Below are 19848 nucleotides of genomic sequence, written 5' to 3' on the forward strand. Positions count from 1 at the left end.
CTTTTAGGAGAAAGCACCTGTTGTGATTTTAGGACACTCAGCTCTCTTGTCCATGGGGAAGCATTCTCTCAGTATGCTGAACTGCAAGTAGGTTCCAGGTTTAGTTCCCACGTCAAGGACAGAAGTAAGAGGCTCCCTACTCCATGACCCTCTGTGAGGGCAGAGCCACCAGCTTCCAGAGTTCTCCACTGTTGATGACCAGATGGCGGTTCTTCATGGAGACTTGGCCACTTACCCACCTTGGACATAAAAAATAAGCGTAGAGACAACATCCAAAGAACAGCAGAGTAAGATGACAGATGTAGAAGTGGAGCTGGACTCGCACTTGAAGACTAACCACGGTAGGATAGAGTTCGTAGTGTTTGCAGGGTGCCAAGAAGTATCTGGGTGCCTGTCCTCATAGTTTGCTTTTCTTGGCTCCTGGGTTCACTGCACTGGGCTGCTGGCTGGCCACTCCCTGTGAAGCAGGGTCAGGATGATTCTTCCAATGCGTTGACCACTTGCTCCAGGATGTCGGGGCAGTGGTCTGCAATCTGCTGGAGAATGGCGTTGGCAAACTCCTGCAGCTCTGCATTGTCCCGCTCACCTTTTTCTAATTCACTCTGAAGCTGAAAGGGAAAGAAAAGGTGGATTTCAGATAAAAGAAAACAATCCTATTTACACTGAGTTAAGAATTATTGCTTATCAATAAAGAAATGATATTTGCAACAACATGGATGAACCTGAAAGGCATTATGCTAAGTGAAATAAGCCACAGAGAAAGACAAAGACTGAATGGTATCACTTATATGTGAAATCTGGAAAAAAAAGTTGAACTCATAAAATCAGAGAGTAAAATGACAGTTGCCAGGGGGCTGGGGAATGGGGGCAATGAGGTCGTTAAAAGGGTACAGACTTTCAGATATAAGATGAATATGGCCTGAGGATCTAAGGTTAAACATGGTGACAATAGTTGATTACACTGTACTAAATAATGGAAATTTGCCGAGAGAGTATAACCTAAGTATTCTTATAAAGACAAAAAGTAACTATGTGAGATGATGAATGTGTTAACTCGATTGTGAGAATCCTTTCATGATGTATAAGTATATCAAATCATCACACTTTAAATATATTGCAATTTTGTCAATTATACCTCAATAAAGCTAAAAAAGAAAATGACAAAAGAGACACTTTCTATGCGAAGTCTTCCCACATCTAAGTTAACAACCAGGAAAATATGAAAGTAAATACCAAATGTCTTTTCATGAAAATAAGATTCTAAAGAAGTTAGTGACTAGTCCAAGTTCCAAGGATTGTAATTTGCAGAGCTGGGACTCAAATCCCAGTCCTCTGGTTCCAGGTGGAATGCTCTCTCCACTGTGACCCAGTATCACACACCTGCTCAGGTACAGGGATGCTCGCAGACAGGATTTTAATCTTGCATAATGGTCCTTGACTTAGGGAAACTTAGAATGTAAAAGACTTCCCCCGTTCTATGTACCACTTGTATTCAGTGCATTAGACAACCCTACCTTAGGCCTGTTAATTTGGACATGAGGTAGTCTTCTGTTTAGGAGTAAGTATATTTCTAACTTCTTATTGTTTCAAACACTCTCTTTGACATTCCTTCAAGCATCAAACCAGCATTTATTAAGGACCTGGACTTGGTTCTTGCTCTAAGACCCATATAGGTTAATAAAAGAGACAAACACCTAAACAGATTATTACAACCCTGCATGGTGAGGGCAGTAACCGAGGCGTGAACACATGCTACACGGGAAGACGGAAAAATGACTGTTTTACCCTGGAGGAGTCTGAGGAGATGTTACCAAAGGCAACATGTGATTTGGATCTTGACAGCCGAATAGGAGTTTGTCTGGGAGATCAAAGACAGAAGAGGCTTTCAAACAGGTGAAACAAGTGCAGATGCATAGCTATGAAAGGGCTTGGCACAGATCTAGGGAAGAGTGAGCTGCTCAATATGGCTGGAGCACAAGGTAATGGGGTTGGGTGGAGAACCATAGAAAACTGAAGAGACAGACTGGGGCCAGATTGTGTATGTAAAGCTAAGGAGTTTAGATTTAATCTCGTTAAAACAACAACAACAATAACAAAAGGAAGTCCAAGAGTTTTTAAACAGTACAGAGACATATCAGATTCATTTTCTTAGAAGATAGCTATAAAGATAAAAACATTAGACTGAGTGGAAGAAAAGAATATGTGAAGGGTGGTAACTGTACAAGCCCAGGTGAGTCAAGGAGGGTACAACGAAGGTGGGGTCTGGGCACATGAAGAGGAACAGGCACATGTAAGACTTTGTGAAGGTAGTACTGATAGGAGGTGGAGTTAAGTGATAGAGAATGCAGAATAATGTTGACAGTTATAGCTGTGGATATTAGACAAATAAGATTGAAAATACAGGAAGCAGAGCAAAGAGAGAAATTAAAAACTGAGTTTAAAGTGTAATTAAGAACATAGGCTCCAGAGAGTTAGGCTGCCTGGATTTCAATGTCTGCTCTGCCAATTATAGTTTGTATGACCTGGACATCTTTGAGCCTCGGTTTACTCATGTAAAATGGGGCAATAACATTTATAGATGGTTTTAAAAATTTAATGAGGTATTCCTATATAGTGTAGTATAATGCCTGACACACAGAAAATGCTTGATAAATGTTACATGTTGTTATAGTTATTGTTAGTTACTGTTGTTTTTATGAAATTGGTAAGATTATCCAAAAGGAGCATGTTGATTAAAAAGCAAAGAGAATTAAGTTCTAACTACAGTGTTGATAGAATCTAGATGCTCTGAGCCAAAAATTAACATACTGCTGCTTCAAATATATCAACGAGCTGGGAACAGATTCAGCAATCTTCTTTCTGCTAAATGTTGAAAATGTTGACTAAAAGATCAAGACATGCAAGGGCTAGATTTAGACCACACTAAGTCTTGGTGCATATCAAGGCCTGGCTGTGTCACATAAATATAAATCTCTGAAATGCGAAAACCAAAGAGGCCAGGTGCCTTGGAAATACAGCTACACAGAATAAAACCCAGAAATACTGCTATGTGAAAAGACTATAACTCTCCTCACTTATTTTGAAGTCAATCATTCAAAATCAGTGAGGAGAATGTCAGGTTGTATTGCTTCAGATTATTTTTGGGAATATTTGAACAACTCTGGTTTATGTTCTGAGCCAGGTTATCTGTACTTGATTCTACAAGTCACATATTTATCTCCCATGAAATACTTTGTATTCTATTTGGCTTCTGCTATGCTAAGTAAACACGGAGTTACTAATGGATACATTTTAGTTTAATAACGTTTTTCAGGATTGCAATACTTGGCTTTACTAGTAACAAGTATTACACATGCATTGTAAAAAGTTTGGAAAAGAAAAGCACCAAGAAAAAAAAAGCACCTATAACATCAGCATCAGGAGATAACCACTGTTAGATATTTTGTTATATATTCTTGGAGACTTGTATTATATACTAGAGGCCCGGTGCATGAAATTCATGCACGGAGGGGGGGAGGGCAGTGGGGGAGGGCCCTCAGCCCTGCCTACACCCTCTCCATCTGGGACCCCTTGGGGGATGTCCGACTGCCTCTCGCAATCTGGGACTGCTGGCTTCTAACTGCTCGCCTGCCTGCCTGCCTGATCACCCCTAACCCCTCTGCCTGCCTGCCTAATCGCCCGTAACTGCTCCCCTGCTTGCCTGATTGCCCCTAACCGACTCTGCCTCGCCCCGCAACCAGGACCCAGGATTCCCTCCTCCAGCAGGTTGCAAGCACCCGGGACCCGGGCAAAGCCAGCAGGGGACTGTGGGCGGGCGGCTTCTCCCTGACCGCAGCTGCTGGCGCCCAGGACCACAGGGTTGGCAGCTTGTCCCTCTCCCAGGCCGCAGCCTGGCTGGTCCGCATTCCTCTCTCCCCAGTGTTGACTGTCTGAGCCGTTACGGTGTGATGGCGTGATGACCATTTGCACATTAGCTCTTTATTATATGTGTGTGTATATATATATATGTATACACACACACACACACATATACATATATATAATTTTAGAAACAAAATGGCAATGATATTATATAGGTTATTTGTAAACTATAAATAATCTATATAATATATAGAAAATGATATCGATATATTTTTACCTAAAAGTATACTATAAATATATTTCTTTTCTTTTTTAAAAAAATATATTTTGTCAGAGCAGATCATTAAGAGTCTGGATAGTATTTTTTAAGGTATTAGCAGAACCTTCCATTTAAAAGGACTCTAAAAGCAAAGCCCTATTTTGGAGAGAAAACATTAAGCTGTGGTTTAGAATGATAAATAAGAATCTGAGGGAGACCGGGAGACTGCTCCTCTAGTTAAAACAGTTGGTTGTTATTACAAAAACAAAATAGAGGAGACGGAAGATGGTTGCCAATGGAAGGCAGACTGCAAGATAGTGTGTGAGTGAGAAAACAAAGGGAGAGTGTGTGGTCGCACGGGGAGTGTTTGTTGGTGAGTTGAGGGACATCTATACTCCAGGAGATTGTGGGGGACTGTTGGACGGGGCTCCCCTGACTGGGCGGCCCCCACTGCTGCTGGATTCCCTCCCGGAGTGACCGGCTCGGATGCGGAGACCACGCCATCTTGAAGGAAAAGTGGATGTTATCAGGAGCCTGAAAAGTCCGGGGAATCTACAACTATGGCACCCACCAAACAGCTGCGAACCCGAGAACACCAGTTCCCAAATGGCGCAAGCTCGTGGATTCAGAGGAGCTCTACACTCCACCATGGAAAGGTCAGATTTCACCTGGGATAAGGTGAGGTCTGTGGTCCCGGCAGGAGAAAAGCGCGCACTGTGGGAACTGGAGGACCTGGGGAAGTCTGCACCTAGAAAAATCCGTGGCTGTCATGATCCATGAATGTGGAAGGGGTTCCGCAGAGCTGCTAACAGAAGGGAACTCTAAAAAGCAACCCATTTTGATCTGGGCACAAAAGGACAGCCTAAAAATTTTAAAAGTGTGCCAGCTGCTTACACCCAAGGGGAAAAAAAGACTGCACAGACTTGCGCGCAGCCCCGGAGTTCGCACACTTAACTCTGGCTCTTTTTTTTTTCCTCTTTAAATCCTTGCTTCTGATTACTAAGCCCAATACATAGGATCACCTAATTGGGGACACTCTAAGAGACTGCAAGGGAAAGTTGTTTTTCTGGAACCTGGGGAGCAGAGAGGGGAATAATCATCAGAGAACCAGCTTTGGGGCAACCCACTCCCCCAAACCAGTATTAAGTGCCACAGGGAAAACAAATCTAAACACTAGCTAGAGAGGACCTATAGACCTGGAGGTCAATCCAGAAACCCTGCTACCCAGGGGTTGAATCACAAATTGACTCTTGTGTAAACACAAATAAAGGAGTGTAAGAAATAAAAACGTAATGCCTGCTTGAAAATCAAGACTGTGGCCTACAACACTGAGGAGCAGTGGAACTCAGGGAACTTCAATGCTGTCCTGACTAGGAAACAGGCGTGCCAAACAGAACAGTAGAGGAAGTGAATGACCTTCACTACAGCACATTTTTATTTTTTTCATCTTTTACTTAAGAAACTAATTTTTTTCTTTTTTCCTCACTTGATTTTATCTTTTTAATTATTATATTTTTATTTCCAATCAGTATTATTACTACTACTATTTTACCTTTTTTTTTTAAAGTGTCATTTTATTTTCTCTTTATTTTACTTTGGGATTAGTGTTCTACATTCTATTTTCATCTTTCCTTTAGCACCATTTTACTCTTATCTCAACTTTACCTTTATGCCAACACTCTCTTCCTCACTTTCCCCCTTTCGTTGTCCTGTTTCTCTTACCCTATTCCTGCTTTAGATTTTCCGTATTCCTTCTTTTTACCCCCGTTACAATGTCACCCTACTTATGTATCTAATTTCCAATCCCCTGCTCCAAGTCCATACACACCTCTCTCTTCTCTTTCTTCACTATCCAAAATTTTTTCTCTCTGTCCTTTTGTTGTTGTTTGCTTGATTGTTGATTATATCGATTTTTTATGCTTGTTTATGAGACTGTTTCACTTTTGCTTTTTGTTTTTTTGTTTTGTTTTCGTTTGTTTTTTGCTTCTGTTTTTCCACACCTCACTTGATATTAGTTGTTGTTTGTAGTTTGCATTCATCTCCAGGTACTTGTTGCTGGCATGTGTTGGGATTAGTGGATGTTCCATTGGAGTTTTCTCCCCATATATATAGTTTCCCCCCCTCTTCTTTCTTATTCTCTCTCTTTTCTCTCTTATTTTTTTCCTTTTCCCAATTTCATTTTTGCACTCCTTTCTTTTTTTCTCTTCTTCTTTCTCTCCTATCCTCTAATTCACCTTTCTCTGTTGGTCACCTTTATTTGGGGTTATTAATGTCGTGAATACATTTGTGTTCAGTGCCTTGTGAATTGTGCCTTGTTGTGTTGTATTTTGTGCCTTTAAATCAACGCAGGAGAGAGAGAACTACATAACCAGACATGTGGAGAAGAGAGAACATGGGGAGACAAAGAAACAGCCCGCATATGAAAGAAAAGCAGGCATCACCAGAAAAGGAAGTAAACAAAATGGAGGCAAGCAACCTGTCAGAGAAAGAATTCAGAGAAATGGTCATGAGGTGGCTGAAAAGAATGGAAGACAAATTCGACAATATGAGTAATAACCAAGAGGAAATGAAGAAGAACCAAGAAGAAATGAAAAATGACATCGCTGCTATAAAGAACTCAATAGAAAGCATCAAGAGTAGACTAGAAGAAGCAGAGGACCGCATCAGTGAGCTAGAAGACAAGGTAGGAAAAAATACCCTAGTAGAGCAGCTTCTAGAAAAAAAAAATTAAAAAGCAGGAGGAGAGCCTAAGGCAGTGGTTGGTAAACTGCAGCTCGTGAGCCACATGCAGCTCTTTGGCCCCTTGAATGTGGCTCTTCCACAAAATACCACGGCCTGGGTGAGTCTATTTTGAAGAAGTGGTGTTAGAAGAAGTTTAAGTTTAAAAAATTTGGCTCTCAAAAGAAATTTCAATCGTTGTACTGTTGATATTTGGCTCTGTTGACTAATGAGTTTGCCAACCACTGGCCTAAGGGAACTTTGGGACAACATGAAACAAAACAATATCTGCATAATAGGGGTGCCAGAAGGAAAGGAAACTGAACAAGGAATAGAAAACCTGTTTGAAGAAATAATGACAGAAAACTTCCCTGATATAGGGAAGAAAAACCCCACACAAATCCAAAAAGCTCACAGAGTCCCAAGTAAAATGAACCCCAAAAGACCAACGCCAAGGCACATTATAATTAAATTGGCAAACATCAACAACAAAGTAAGAATCTTAAAAGCGGCCAGAGAGAGACAGAAAGTTACCTACAAAGGATCCCTCATCAGACTAGCGACTGATTTCTCAACAGAAACACATCAGGCCAGAAGGGAATGGAATGAAATATACAAAGTCATGCAAAGGAAGGGTCTGAATCCAAGAATACTATATCCAGCAAGACTATCAATGAAAATTGAAGATGAAATCAAGGAGCTTCACAGACAAAAAAGGACTAAGGGAGTTTATTACCACCAAACCAGCAATGCAAGAAATGCTAAAGGGACTGCAGTAAAAAAAAGAAATAGGAAGCGAAGAAGGAACAGAGGGGTAAAGAATAAAAATGGCGACAAACAAGTACCTATCAATAATAACTTTAAATGTAAATGGATTAAATGCCCCAATCAAAAGACATAGGCTATCGGATTGGATAAGAAAACATGACCCATATATCTGCTATCTACAAGAAACACACCTCAGAAAAAAAGACGCACACAGACTGAGGGTGAAGGGATGGAAAAAGGTTTTTCAGGTGAATGGAAATGAAAAGAAAAAAGCGGGAGTAGCAATACTTATATCTGACAAATTAGATCTCGAAGTGAAGGACATAACAAGAGATAAGGAAGGCCACTTCATAATACTAAAGGGAGCAATCCAACAAGAATAAATAACTCTGGTAAACATATACGCACCCAATACAGGAGCACCCAAATACATAAAAAAAACTCCTGGAAGACATCAAGGGAGAGATTGACAGCAATACAATCATAGTAGGAGACTTTAATACCCCACTATCACCACTGGACAAATCCTCTAAACAAAAAATCAGCAAAGAAACACCAATCCTAAATGACTCACTAGACTAGATGGAATTAATTGACATCTTCAGAACATTTCACCCCAAAGCCACAGAATATACATTCTTCTCAAGTGCACATGGGTCATTTCCAAAGATAGACCATATATTGGGTCACAGGCAAAGTCTCTTCAAATTCAAGAAGATAGAAATCATATCAAGCATCTTCTCAGATCACAGAGGCATAAAACTGGAAATCAACTAAAATAAAAACAATCCAAAAAAAATCAAACACATGGAAACTAAATATCATGCTATTAAACAATGACTGGGTTACCATAGAGATCAAAGAAGAAATAAAAAACATCATGGCAACAAATGACAATGAAAACACAACAATCCAAAATCTATGGGACACAGCGAAAGCAGTCTTGAGAGGGAAGTTCATAGCTCTACAAGCCTACCGCATAAAACAAGAAACAATGCTAATAAACTACCTAACCCAGTGGTCGGCAAACTGTGGCTTGCGAGCCACATGCGGCTCTTTGGCCCCTTGAGTGTGGCTCTTCCACAAAATACCATGGCCTGGCCGAGTCTATTTTAAAGAAGTGGCGTTAGAATAAGTTTAAGTTTAAAAAATTTGGCTCTCAAAAGAAATTTCAATCGTTGTACTGTTGATATTTGGCTCTGTTGACTAATGAGTTTGCCCTACAACTCAAAGAGTTAGAAAGAGAGCAACAAGAAAAGCCCAGTGTAAGCAGAAGGAAGGAAATAATAAAGATCAGGGCGGAGATAAACAACATAGAGACCAAAAAAACAATACAAAAGATCAACAAAACCAAGAGCTGGTTCTTTGAAAGTATAAACAAGATTGATGAACCTCTAGCCAAGCTCACCAAGAAGCAAAGAGAGAGGACCCAAATAAACAAAATCAGAAATGAAAGAGGTGAAATAACAACAGACCCCACCAAAATACAAAGGATTGTTAAAAAATACTATGAACAACTCTATTCCAACAAACTGGACAACCTGGAGGAAATGGACATATTCCTAAAAAAATACAACCTTCCAAAACTCAATCAGGAAGAATCTAAACATCTTAACAGGCCAATAACTATGGAAGAAATTGAAGAAGTCATCAAAAAGCTTCCAGCAAACAAAAGCCCGGGGCCAGAAGGCTTCACAGGGGAGTTTTACCAAACATTCAAGGAAGAACTAAAACCTATCCTCCTCAGACTATTCCAAAAAATTCAAGAGGAAGGAATGCTTCTAAGCTCATTCTATGAGGCCAGCATCTCCCTAATACCAAAACCAGATAAAGACAACACAATGAAAGAGAATTACAGGCCAATATCCCACATGAACATAGATGCCAAAATCCTCAACAAAATTCTAGCAAATCGGATCCAGCAGTACATCAGAAAGATCATACCCCATGACCAAGTAGGATTTATCCCAGGGATGCAAGGATGGTACAATATCCGTAAATCAATAAACATGATACATCACATAAACAAATTGAGAAATAAAAATCATATAGTCTTATCAATTGATGCAGAAAAAGCATTTGACAAAATCTAACACCCTTTCTTAATAAAAACTCTCAGCAAGGTGGGGATAGAACGATCATAACTCAACATAATAAAAGCCATATATGATAAACCCACAGCCAACATCATACTCAATGGGTAAAAACCAAAACCATTTTCCCTAAGGACAGGAACAAGACAGGGATGTCCACTCTCACCACTCCTGTTCGACATAGTACTGGAAGTATTAGCCATTGCAATTAGACAAGAAGAAGAAATAAAAGGCATCCAAATTGGCAAAGAAGAAGTAAAGCTGTCCTTTTTTGCAGATGACATGATATTGTACATAAAAAACCTGAAAGACTCCATCAAAAAACGATTAGACGTAATAAATGAATTCAGCAATGTAGCAGGATACAAAATTAATGCCAAGAAATCTATGGCATTTCTATACACCAATAGTGAACTTACAGAAAGAGAGACTAAAAAGCAATCCCATTTACCATCGCACCAAAAAAATTAAGATACCTAGGAATAAACTTAACTAAGGAGGTAAAAGACCTATATGCGGAAAACTACAGGACACTGAAAAAAGAGATAGAGGAAGACGTAAACAGATGGAAGAACCTACCATGTTCATGGGTTGGTAGAATCAACATCATTAAAATGTCCATACTACCCAAAGCAATCTATAGATTCAATGCACTCCCCATTATAATACCAATGGCATATTTCACAGACCTAGAAAGAACTCTCCAAAAATTCATCTGGAATAAAAAAAGACCCGGAATAGCCACAGCAATCCTGAGAAAGAAGAACAAAGTAGGTGAGATCTCAATACCAGATTTCAAGCTGTATTACAAGGCCACTGTTCTCAAAACAGCCTGGTACTGGCACAAGGACAGACATATAGACCAATGGAATAGAATAAGAACCCAGATATTGACCCAAACCACTATGCTCAATTAATATTTGACAAAGGAGGCAGGAACATACAATGGAGTCAAGACAGTCTCTTCAATAAATGGTGTTGGGAAAATTGGACAGATACATGCAAAAAAATGAAACTAGATCACCAACTTACACCATACACAAAAATAAACTCAAAATGAATAAAGGACTTAAATATAAGACGGGAAACCATAAAAATACTAGAGGAATCCACAGGCAGAGAAATCTCAGACATATGCCGAAGTAATTTCTTCTGAGGTGGGTTTCTTGTAGATAGCAGATATATGGGTCATGTTTTCTTATCCAATCCATTACCCTATGTATTTTGATTGGGGCATTTAATCCATTTACATTTAAAGGGAATCGAACTGTGACTTCCTGGTTCATAGGTCGACACTCAACCCCTGAGCAACCCAGGCTGGGCTATAAATATATTTCCAAATCAAATTCCAAAGATTACTTTTGGAACTTGGTAATGAATTCTAAAATGTATCCTAAAGTGTAAATATATAAAAGAACTGAGAAAATACTTTATTTTTTAATCTTCACCTGAGGATTAATTTTTTTTTTTTAGAAAAGAGAGAGGAAGGAGGAGAGGGAGAGGAAGAGAGAGAAACATCAATGGTTGCCTTCCATATGCACCCTGACCAGGGATTGAACCTGCTACTTATGTATGTGCCCTGACCAGAATCGAACCTGCAACCTTTTGGTGTAGGGGATGACGCTCCAACCACTGAGCCACTGGGCCAGGGCCCAAAAAAATATTTTAAAGAAAGAAAGATGATGTAGGACTTGCTCTACCAGATTATAAAACATACTACAAAAATATACTAGTTAAAAGTATTGTATTGACAAAACTTGATCAGTGAGATTATGATCTAAAGACATTAGAAATCAATGACTATTTTAGGTTGACTGGGCCTGGTTGTATTTAGATTCCTGCTCATTCCATACATAAACATAAACTTCAAACTGACTAAAGGCCTAAATTTAAAAATTACACTGTGAATATGCATTCTTTTCAAGTACACATGGAACATTCTTCAGGATACAAAATATGTTAGGCCACAAAACAAGTCAATAAATTTAAGGAGACTAAATCTCGTCAAGCATCTATTCTGACCACAATGGCATGAAACTAGAAATCAATTACAAGAAGTAAACTCACAAATATGTGGAGATTAAACAACATGCAACTGAAAAACCAAGTGGTCAAAGAAGAAACAAAAAAAGAAATAAAATACCTTGAGACAAATGAAAATTATAACACAATACACCAAAATTTATGGGATATAGCAAAACCAGTTTTAAGAGGAAAGGTCATAGAGATAAATGCCTACACTAAGAAAAAAGAAAGACTTCAAATACACAACTTAACTTCATAGCTCAAGGAACTAGAAAATGAAGAACAAACAAAGCCCAAAGTTAGTAGAAGAAAGAAAATAACAAAAATCAGAGTGGAAATAAATTGCATAGAGACTAAAACAATAATGAAAAAGATCAATAAAACTAAGAGCTGGCTTGAAAAGATAAACAAAATAGATAAACATTTAGCTAGACTTGTCAAGAAAAAAAGAGAGCGGACTCAAATGAGATCAGAAATGAAAAAGGAGATGTTATAACTGATTCCACAGAAATACAACGAATCATAACAGATTACTATGAACAATTGTATGCTAATAAATTGGAAAGCCTAGAAGAAATGGATAAATACCTGGAAACAAAATATAGCAAGACTGCATCATGAAAACCTAGAAAATCTGAACAAACCAAACACTACTAAAGAGACTAAATCAGTAATAAAAACCTCCCAACAAAATTCCAGGATAAGATGGCTTCACAGGTGAATTCTACCCCACATTCAAAGAAAAATTAATGCCATTCCTTCTCAAACTCTTCCAAAAAATAAAAGTGGAGGGAAACTTCTAAACTTATTTTACAAGGCCAGCATTACCCTGATACCGAAAACAGACAAGGACACCCTAAGAAAATTGCAGGCCAATATCCATGATACACACTAATGTAAAAGTCCCTCAACAAAATATAAGCAAACCAAATTCAACAATACATTAAAAGGATAAAGTGGGATTTATTCCAGGGATGCAAAGGTAGTTTAACATTTACAAATCAAGAAATATGATACACCACATTACAAAAGTAAAGGATAAAAATATTTGATTCCAATAAATGTAGAAAAAGCATTTGACTAAAATCAACATCCACTTATGATAAGGAGTCTCATGGAAAAGCGTTTAGAGAAAGTGTACCTTTATATAATAAGGCCATATATGACAAGCCCAAAGCTAACATACTCAAAGGTGAAAAGCTGAAAGCTCTCCTCTAAGATCTGGAACAAGACAAGGATTACCCACTTTGCCATTTTTATTCAGCACAGTATTAGAAGTCTTAGCCAAAGCAATTAGACAAGAGAAAGAAATAAAAGGCAAATCAAAAGTAAAACTGACTATGTGCAGATGACACATTATATATAGAAAACCTGAAAGGCTCCACCAAAACCCTGTTAAAACTAATAAACAAAATCAATGTACAAAAATCTGTTGTGTTTCTATATACAAATAAAGAATTCAGAAAAAGATATTAAGAAAGCAATCCCATTTATAGAACACATTTAAAACTTGTATGAAGCCGCCGAAACCGGTTTGGCTCAGTGGATAGAGCGTCGGCCTGTGGACTGAAAGGTCCCGGGTTCGATTCCGGTCAAGGGCATGTACCTTGGTTGCGGGCACATCCCCAGTGGGAGGTGTGCAGGAGGCAGCTGATCGATGTTTCTCTCTCATCGATGTTTCTAGCTCTCTATCCCTCTCCCTACCTCTCTGTGAAATATCAATAAAATATATTAAAAAAAAACACACAAAAAAAACTTGTATGAAACCATAAAAGACCCCAAATAACTAAAGCAATCTTGAGAAAGAAAAACAAAGTTGGAGGCATCATGCTCCCTGATTTCAAACTATGTAACAAAGCTATAGTAATTATAATGGTATGGTATTAGCATAAAAGTGGACACATTGATCAGTGACCCAGAATAGAGAGCCCAGAAATAAACACACACTTATATGGACAATTAATTTATGACAAAGGAGTCAAGACTATACAGTGGGGTAAGGATAGGTTCTTCAATAAATGGAGTTAGGAAAACTGGACAGCCACATGCAAAAGAATGAAACTGGACCACTATCTAACACAACACATACAAATTAACTCAAAATGAATTAAAGACTTGAATGTAACACCTGAAATCTAAAAAATTCTAGAGGAAAACATAAGCAGTAAGCTCCTTGACATTGGTCTTGGTGATGATTTTTAGATTTGATGCTAAAAGCAAAGGCAGCAAAAGCAAAAATAAACAAGTGGGACTACTTCAACCTAAAAAGCTTTTGTATAGCAAAAGACACTATTGAAAAGGCAACCTACCGAATGAGAGAAAATACTGCAAATCATCTTCCTAATAAAAGAGTAACATGCTAATTGACCGTACCTTCGCGATGCCCACCAGCCAATCAGGAGTGAGTACGCAAATTATCCCAAGATGGTGGGTTAATTTGCATACACAGGCGCCAAGCAGCCGGGGGCAGGGCAGGACGCTTGCATCATCACTATGGTGATGATGCAGGTTTTCCACACCACTCCAGCCGCTCCGGGCCTCTGGGCAGCGTGGGAAGGTGGAAAGGCGGCTCCAGCCAGAGTGGAAAGGCGGCTCCAGCCAGAGCAAAGGCGGTGCCAGCAGCCAGGGAAAGGAAGGCCCATTCTTGCACGAATCTTTGTGCATCGGGCTTCTAGTATATCTGATATAGGGTTAATATAAAAAATATATGTAAAGATCTGGAGAACATTATGCTAATTGAAATAAGCCAGTCAGAGAAAGACAAGCACCATAGGATCTCACTAATATGTGGAATCTAATGAATAAACTAAACTAACCAGCAAAATAGTAACAGACTCACAGACAGAGAGCAGACTGACAGCTCTGGGGGTGGAGGGCTGGGGGAGTCATGGATGGACTGAGCAAAGAAGAAAAAAAGAGAGAAAGAACTCATGGACACAGACGTGTGATGATTGTGGAGGGGGCGGGAGGAGAGGGGTGTGGGTAGAGGTGAAGGAGGGTATATGGGGAATAAATGGTGATAGAAAAATATATATAAATTAAAAATAAATAAGTAAATAAAATAAAAATATTTGAGATTAAAAAAAATAGTAAAAAGAACTCATACAACTCAATAGCACCACCCCCAAACCAAACAATCTAAAGAATGGGCAGAGGATCTGTGTAGACATATTTCCAAAGAAGACATACACAGATGGCCAACAGGTACATGAGAAGGTGCTCACCATCACTAATCATCAGGGAAATGCAAATCAAAACCACAATGAGCTATCACTTCACACCTGTTAGAATGGATATCATTACCCTGGCTGGGTGGTTCAGTTGGCTGGAGCACTGTCGCATATACCAAAAGGTGGTGGGTTTGATTCTCAATCAGGGCACATACCTAGATTGCAGGCTTGGTCCTGGGTGGGGCACATATGGGAGGCAAACAATCAATGTACCTCTCTCACACAGTGTTTCTAGCTCTCCCTTCCTCTCTCTCTAACAAAATCAATAAAAACAGATTCTTGGGTAAGGATTAAGGAAAAAAAAAAAGAATGGCTACCATAAAAAGACAAGAAATAGTAAGTGTTGCTGAAGATGTGGAGAAAAGGGAACTCTTGTGCACTGTTGGTGGGAATGTAAACTGGTGCAGCCTCTATGGAAATCAGTATGATGGTTCCTCAAAAAAAGTAAAAATAGAATTATAATATGATCTATCAATTCTACTTCTGCATATTTATCCAAAGAAAATAAAAACACTGAGAAAGATATACACAACACCCCCATGTTCACTGCAGCATTATTTACAATAGTCAAGACATGTAAACAACCTAAGTGTCCAATTGATGGAAGAATGGATAAAGAAAATGTAACATATATATACATACATACATACATACATATACAAACACAATGAAATATTCAAGCTATAAGAAACAAGGAAATTCTGCCATTTGCAACAATATAGATAAAACTTAAGGATAACAATATAGATAAAACATATATTATATATGTATATATATGTTACATTTTCTTTATCCATTCTTCCATCAATGGACACTTAGGTTGCTTACATGTCTTGACTATCTTACCTAATAATAGACAAACATGTAAACTGACTGTACCTCCGCTACGCCACCAGCCAATCAGGAGTGATATACAAATTAATCCAACAAAGATGGCGGTTAATTTGCATACTCAGCCACCGAGTGATGGGGGCGGGATGCAGGTGTTCTGCCCCACCCCTGGTCTCTCAGGGCCTCTGGCAGCGTGGGAAGGAGGGGCTGGAGCGGAAAGAGGCAGCTCCGGGGCCTGAGCGGAAAGGGGCTGGGCTGGAGTGGAAAGGCGGTGCTGGCAGCCAGGGAAAGGAAAGCCCATTCTAGCATGAATCTTCGTGCATCGGGCTTCTAGTTGTAAATAATACTGCAGTGAACAGAAAGACAAATATCATATGATTGCATTTATGTGGAACCTAAAGAAAAACAACAACAACAACAAAAACCCAATCTGAAATCATGGAGAGAACAGATTATTAAATTCCAGAGGTGGGAGATGAAGAGATGGGGGGAAAGGGTAAAGGGAGTTAAAAGGTACAAATTTCCAGTTATAAAATAAATAAATATTGGGGATGTAATATACAGCATGCTGATTGCAGTTAATAATACTGTAGTGTATATTTGAAATATGCTAACAGTAGATTTTTAAAGTTCTGATCATACCCAGCCGGCAGCTGAGTGTTGGTATATGAACCAGGAGGTTACAGTTGCGGGCTCGATCTCCTGTAGGGGACATGCAGGAGGCAGCTGACCAATGATTCTTTCTCATCATTGATTTTCTTTCTCTCCCTTTACCACTCCGTTCCTCTCTGAAATCAATAAAAATATATTTAAAAAAAAGTTCTCAGCACAAGAAAAACAATGTGTAAGTAGGGGTGGTTGATGGATGGTAACTAGACTTACTGTGATGATCACTTTGCAATATACACAAATATCGATTAATTATGTTATATACCTGAAACTATTATGATGATGTTTTTATGTAAATTATAACTCAATATATTAAAAATTATATCATGAAATTATATCATAGAAGCAAATTTAGGAGCATTTTTTATAATCTTGGATGGAGGACAGGTACAGTCTTTTATATTTTGCAATAGACTGAATGTTTGTATTCTCCCCTAATATACTATATGTTGAAATCCTAATCCCAATGTGATGGTATTTTGAGGTGGGGCCTTTGGGAGGTAATTTGGTCATGAAGGTAAAACGTTAATGAATGAGAAGATTGCCTTTATAAGAAGAATTCAGAGAGTAGCTAGCTCTTTCCACTCTGTGAGGGCACAAGGAAAAGTCAACAGTCTGTAAGGGAAGAAGACCCTCACCAGAGCCAGACTATGCTGCATCATGATCTTGGACTTGCAGCCTCCAGAACGGTGAGAAATAAATTTCTGTTGTTGATCAGCCAGAGTGCATGATATTTTGTTATAGCAGCCTAAATTGACTAAGACAGGGGGTAATATGTTTAAAGAAAGCTATATAAGGGAGAAAAAAGGGCAATTAGACTATATAGAAACTTAAATGATTGTATGGAGTTAGAAGAGATACAACAAATTAAAATGCAAGTGATGAGTTAAGAAACATTTATAATAAATTAGAGTGCACCGGTGGGGTCCCTCGGCCTGGCCTGTGGGGATCGGGGCTGGGAAGGGACTGCGGGAGCACTCCAGGGCGTGTTTGGCCCGTCTCACCCAGTCCCTATCGGCGGGACCCCAGCAGCAAGCTAACCTACTGGTCGGAGCGTCTGCCCCCTGGTGGTCAGTGTGCATCATAGCGACTGGTCGAATGGTCAAATGAACTGTCAGACACTTAGCATCTTAGGCTTTTTTTATATAGGATAACACAAAGAACAAAAAGACAAAGGACTTAAATCATTATACAAGTGGTACTGTAAGTCTAATAACCTAACAGAAAAATGGGCAAAGGATATCAATAAAAAACCTAGAGAAGAAATACAAGTGGTTAATAAGCACATAAAAATACACAACTTCATTAAGAATTAATAATTTTTCCCTCTGATCACATTGGCAAAAGTTTCAAAGCTTGTTAAAAATCAGTGTTGGTAAGGATCTGGGGAAGTGGGTACTCTTTCTATCACTATTGATGGGAATATAAATTGGTATACAATATGGTCTTATCAACCAAATTTAATTGTATGTATCCTTTGATCAAATATTTCCACATTTTAGAGTATATTCCATAAAAATACCAGAAAGAAATTCAACAATGTAAGCACAAGTATGTTTACCAAGGCAATTTATAAAAGCAAAATTTATTAACAAACTCAGTGTCAAACAAGAGATGAGAGAGAGCTTTATGCTTGGACTTATGTATAAAAAAATGTATGAAAAGTAAAAACACAAAACTATTGAGTGGTTAGTTTGAGTGGATGGAAGGACTCTTTTTCTCTGTATACTTCTGTATTGTTTAATACCACAAGCAACATCAATTTTATTACAAGAAATATGAATAAAAGTGTGTAATATAAATACTCAAAGCTACATGCATTTTATTTATTATTATTATTTTTTTTATCCTCACCCAAGGATATTTTTTCCACTGAGTTTTAGAGAAAGTGGAAGGGAGAGGGAAAGACAGAGAGAAACATTGATGTAAGAGAGACACATCAGTTGGTTGCCTCCGGCATGCCCTGGACCAGAGCCAGGAGCCTGTAACCGAGGTACATGCCCTTGATCGGAATCGAACCAGGGACCCTTCAGTCCACAGGCCGACACTCTATCCACTGAGCCAAACCTGCTAGGGCAAAGCTACATGCATTTTAAATGTGTAATTCTTATAGTCTAAGACACTGAGAAGGAACAAATAGAAATATATAAAATATTCACTCGAAAAATATTGATTAATTTGTCAATGAAAAGGAATGAAGTTCTGATACCTGCTATAACATGAATCATAAAAACATTAGGTAAAAGAAACCAGTCTCAAAAGACCACGAATTATATGATTCCGCTTTTAAAAAATGTCCAGAAAGATGAGTAGTCACCTAGGGCTGAGGTGAGATGGGGTCCTTGGGAATGACTGCTAAGAAGTATGAATTTCTTTTTGAAATGATAAAAATGCTTAAAAATTGACTGTGGTCATGGTTGCACAATTGGGAAAACATATTAAACTTATTGAATTGTACACTTTAAATGGGTGTATGGTATGGTGTGTGAACACTGCCTAGTAAATGCCCATAGAGAGGTATAAAGTGCTACTGCCTTCGGTTTGGGCAAAAGGAGGAGGAGCAGGGGAAGGCGCCCTGAAGAAAGAAGGTGGCAGCTGATATTAGAGGGCAGGAGAGCACTGGTGCTTCCCGAAGGCTGAGAACACAGGGATGCTCCGTCTTGGCAGAAGCAATACCAGCTCACTGAGAGAGACCAAGGCCCCTGGGCTGGCTGGGCTTGGCACTGCCCCTCAGGGACCCTCCACTCCAGTCCATTGCGTGGCCGCAGTGAAGCCACACCTAGGGAACTGTGTTCCATTTCAGGCACCTCATTACCAGAAAAATGGAGACAAACTGGAATAAGTTCAAAGAAAAGTGGCAGCATGACTAAGAAGCTGAAAGATCCTTTTATGAGGCAGGATTAGAAGAACTAAACAGACCTGACTACTGCACACGAAGGGGAGGGAATGTGATTATTGCCGACCGATGTCAGAAGGGTGTAAACAAGAAGCGGCGGTGATTAGCATTGGAGGAGAAAGTATAATGAAAGGTGCATGAAAAGGATTTGGGGATGAAAAAACCCAGAGGTAGACTATAAGGCTATGCCTTTTCCATGATCTAACGAATGGTTTGCTTAGGAAAAAGTGTTTTTAAAAAATAAAGGGGATCAGAAGAATCAAAAAGTTTAGAGCAGGAAGTGTTCCTTCATTAGCTGCAGTTGCTTTACATCTGGTAGGCCTTTCTCAGTTCCCTGGGAGTGTGCACGGTCTGCACTGTATCTGAAAGCAGGATTCAATGTGGGCATGGCTGAGCAAGGAGAGACTTCATTGGCACTTGATTCATTATATGCTAAAATTTCCTGTCTTGAAAAAAATCTCAAAGGTCAACCTTTCTCATGAAATTGGAATTACTTTT

At 39.0% G+C, this 19848-nt stretch overlaps 1 protein-coding gene across 2 annotated transcripts in view; it reads right to left on the reverse strand.

Annotated features, from left to right (window-relative positions):
• Positions 1 to 351: 351 nt before the first annotated feature.
• The window catches only part of ERC1 (ELKS/RAB6-interacting/CAST family member 1), a 512141-nt gene continuing 492644 nt past the window's right edge, over positions 352 to 19848 (reverse strand). For both annotated transcript variants that reach the window (XM_080660553.1, XM_080660552.1), the window contains one exon: positions 352 to 608. In XM_080660553.1, the coding sequence (XP_080516679.1) occupies positions 471 to 608 (138 nt within the window). In that variant the 3' untranslated portion in view covers positions 352 to 470. The remainder of the gene's footprint in view (positions 609 to 19848) is intronic.

Source organism: Plecotus auritus (assembly GCF_963455305.1).
Source record: "Plecotus auritus genome assembly, chromosome: 3".
In the NCBI taxonomy this organism is placed as follows: domain Eukaryota; kingdom Metazoa; phylum Chordata; class Mammalia; order Chiroptera; family Vespertilionidae; genus Plecotus; species Plecotus auritus.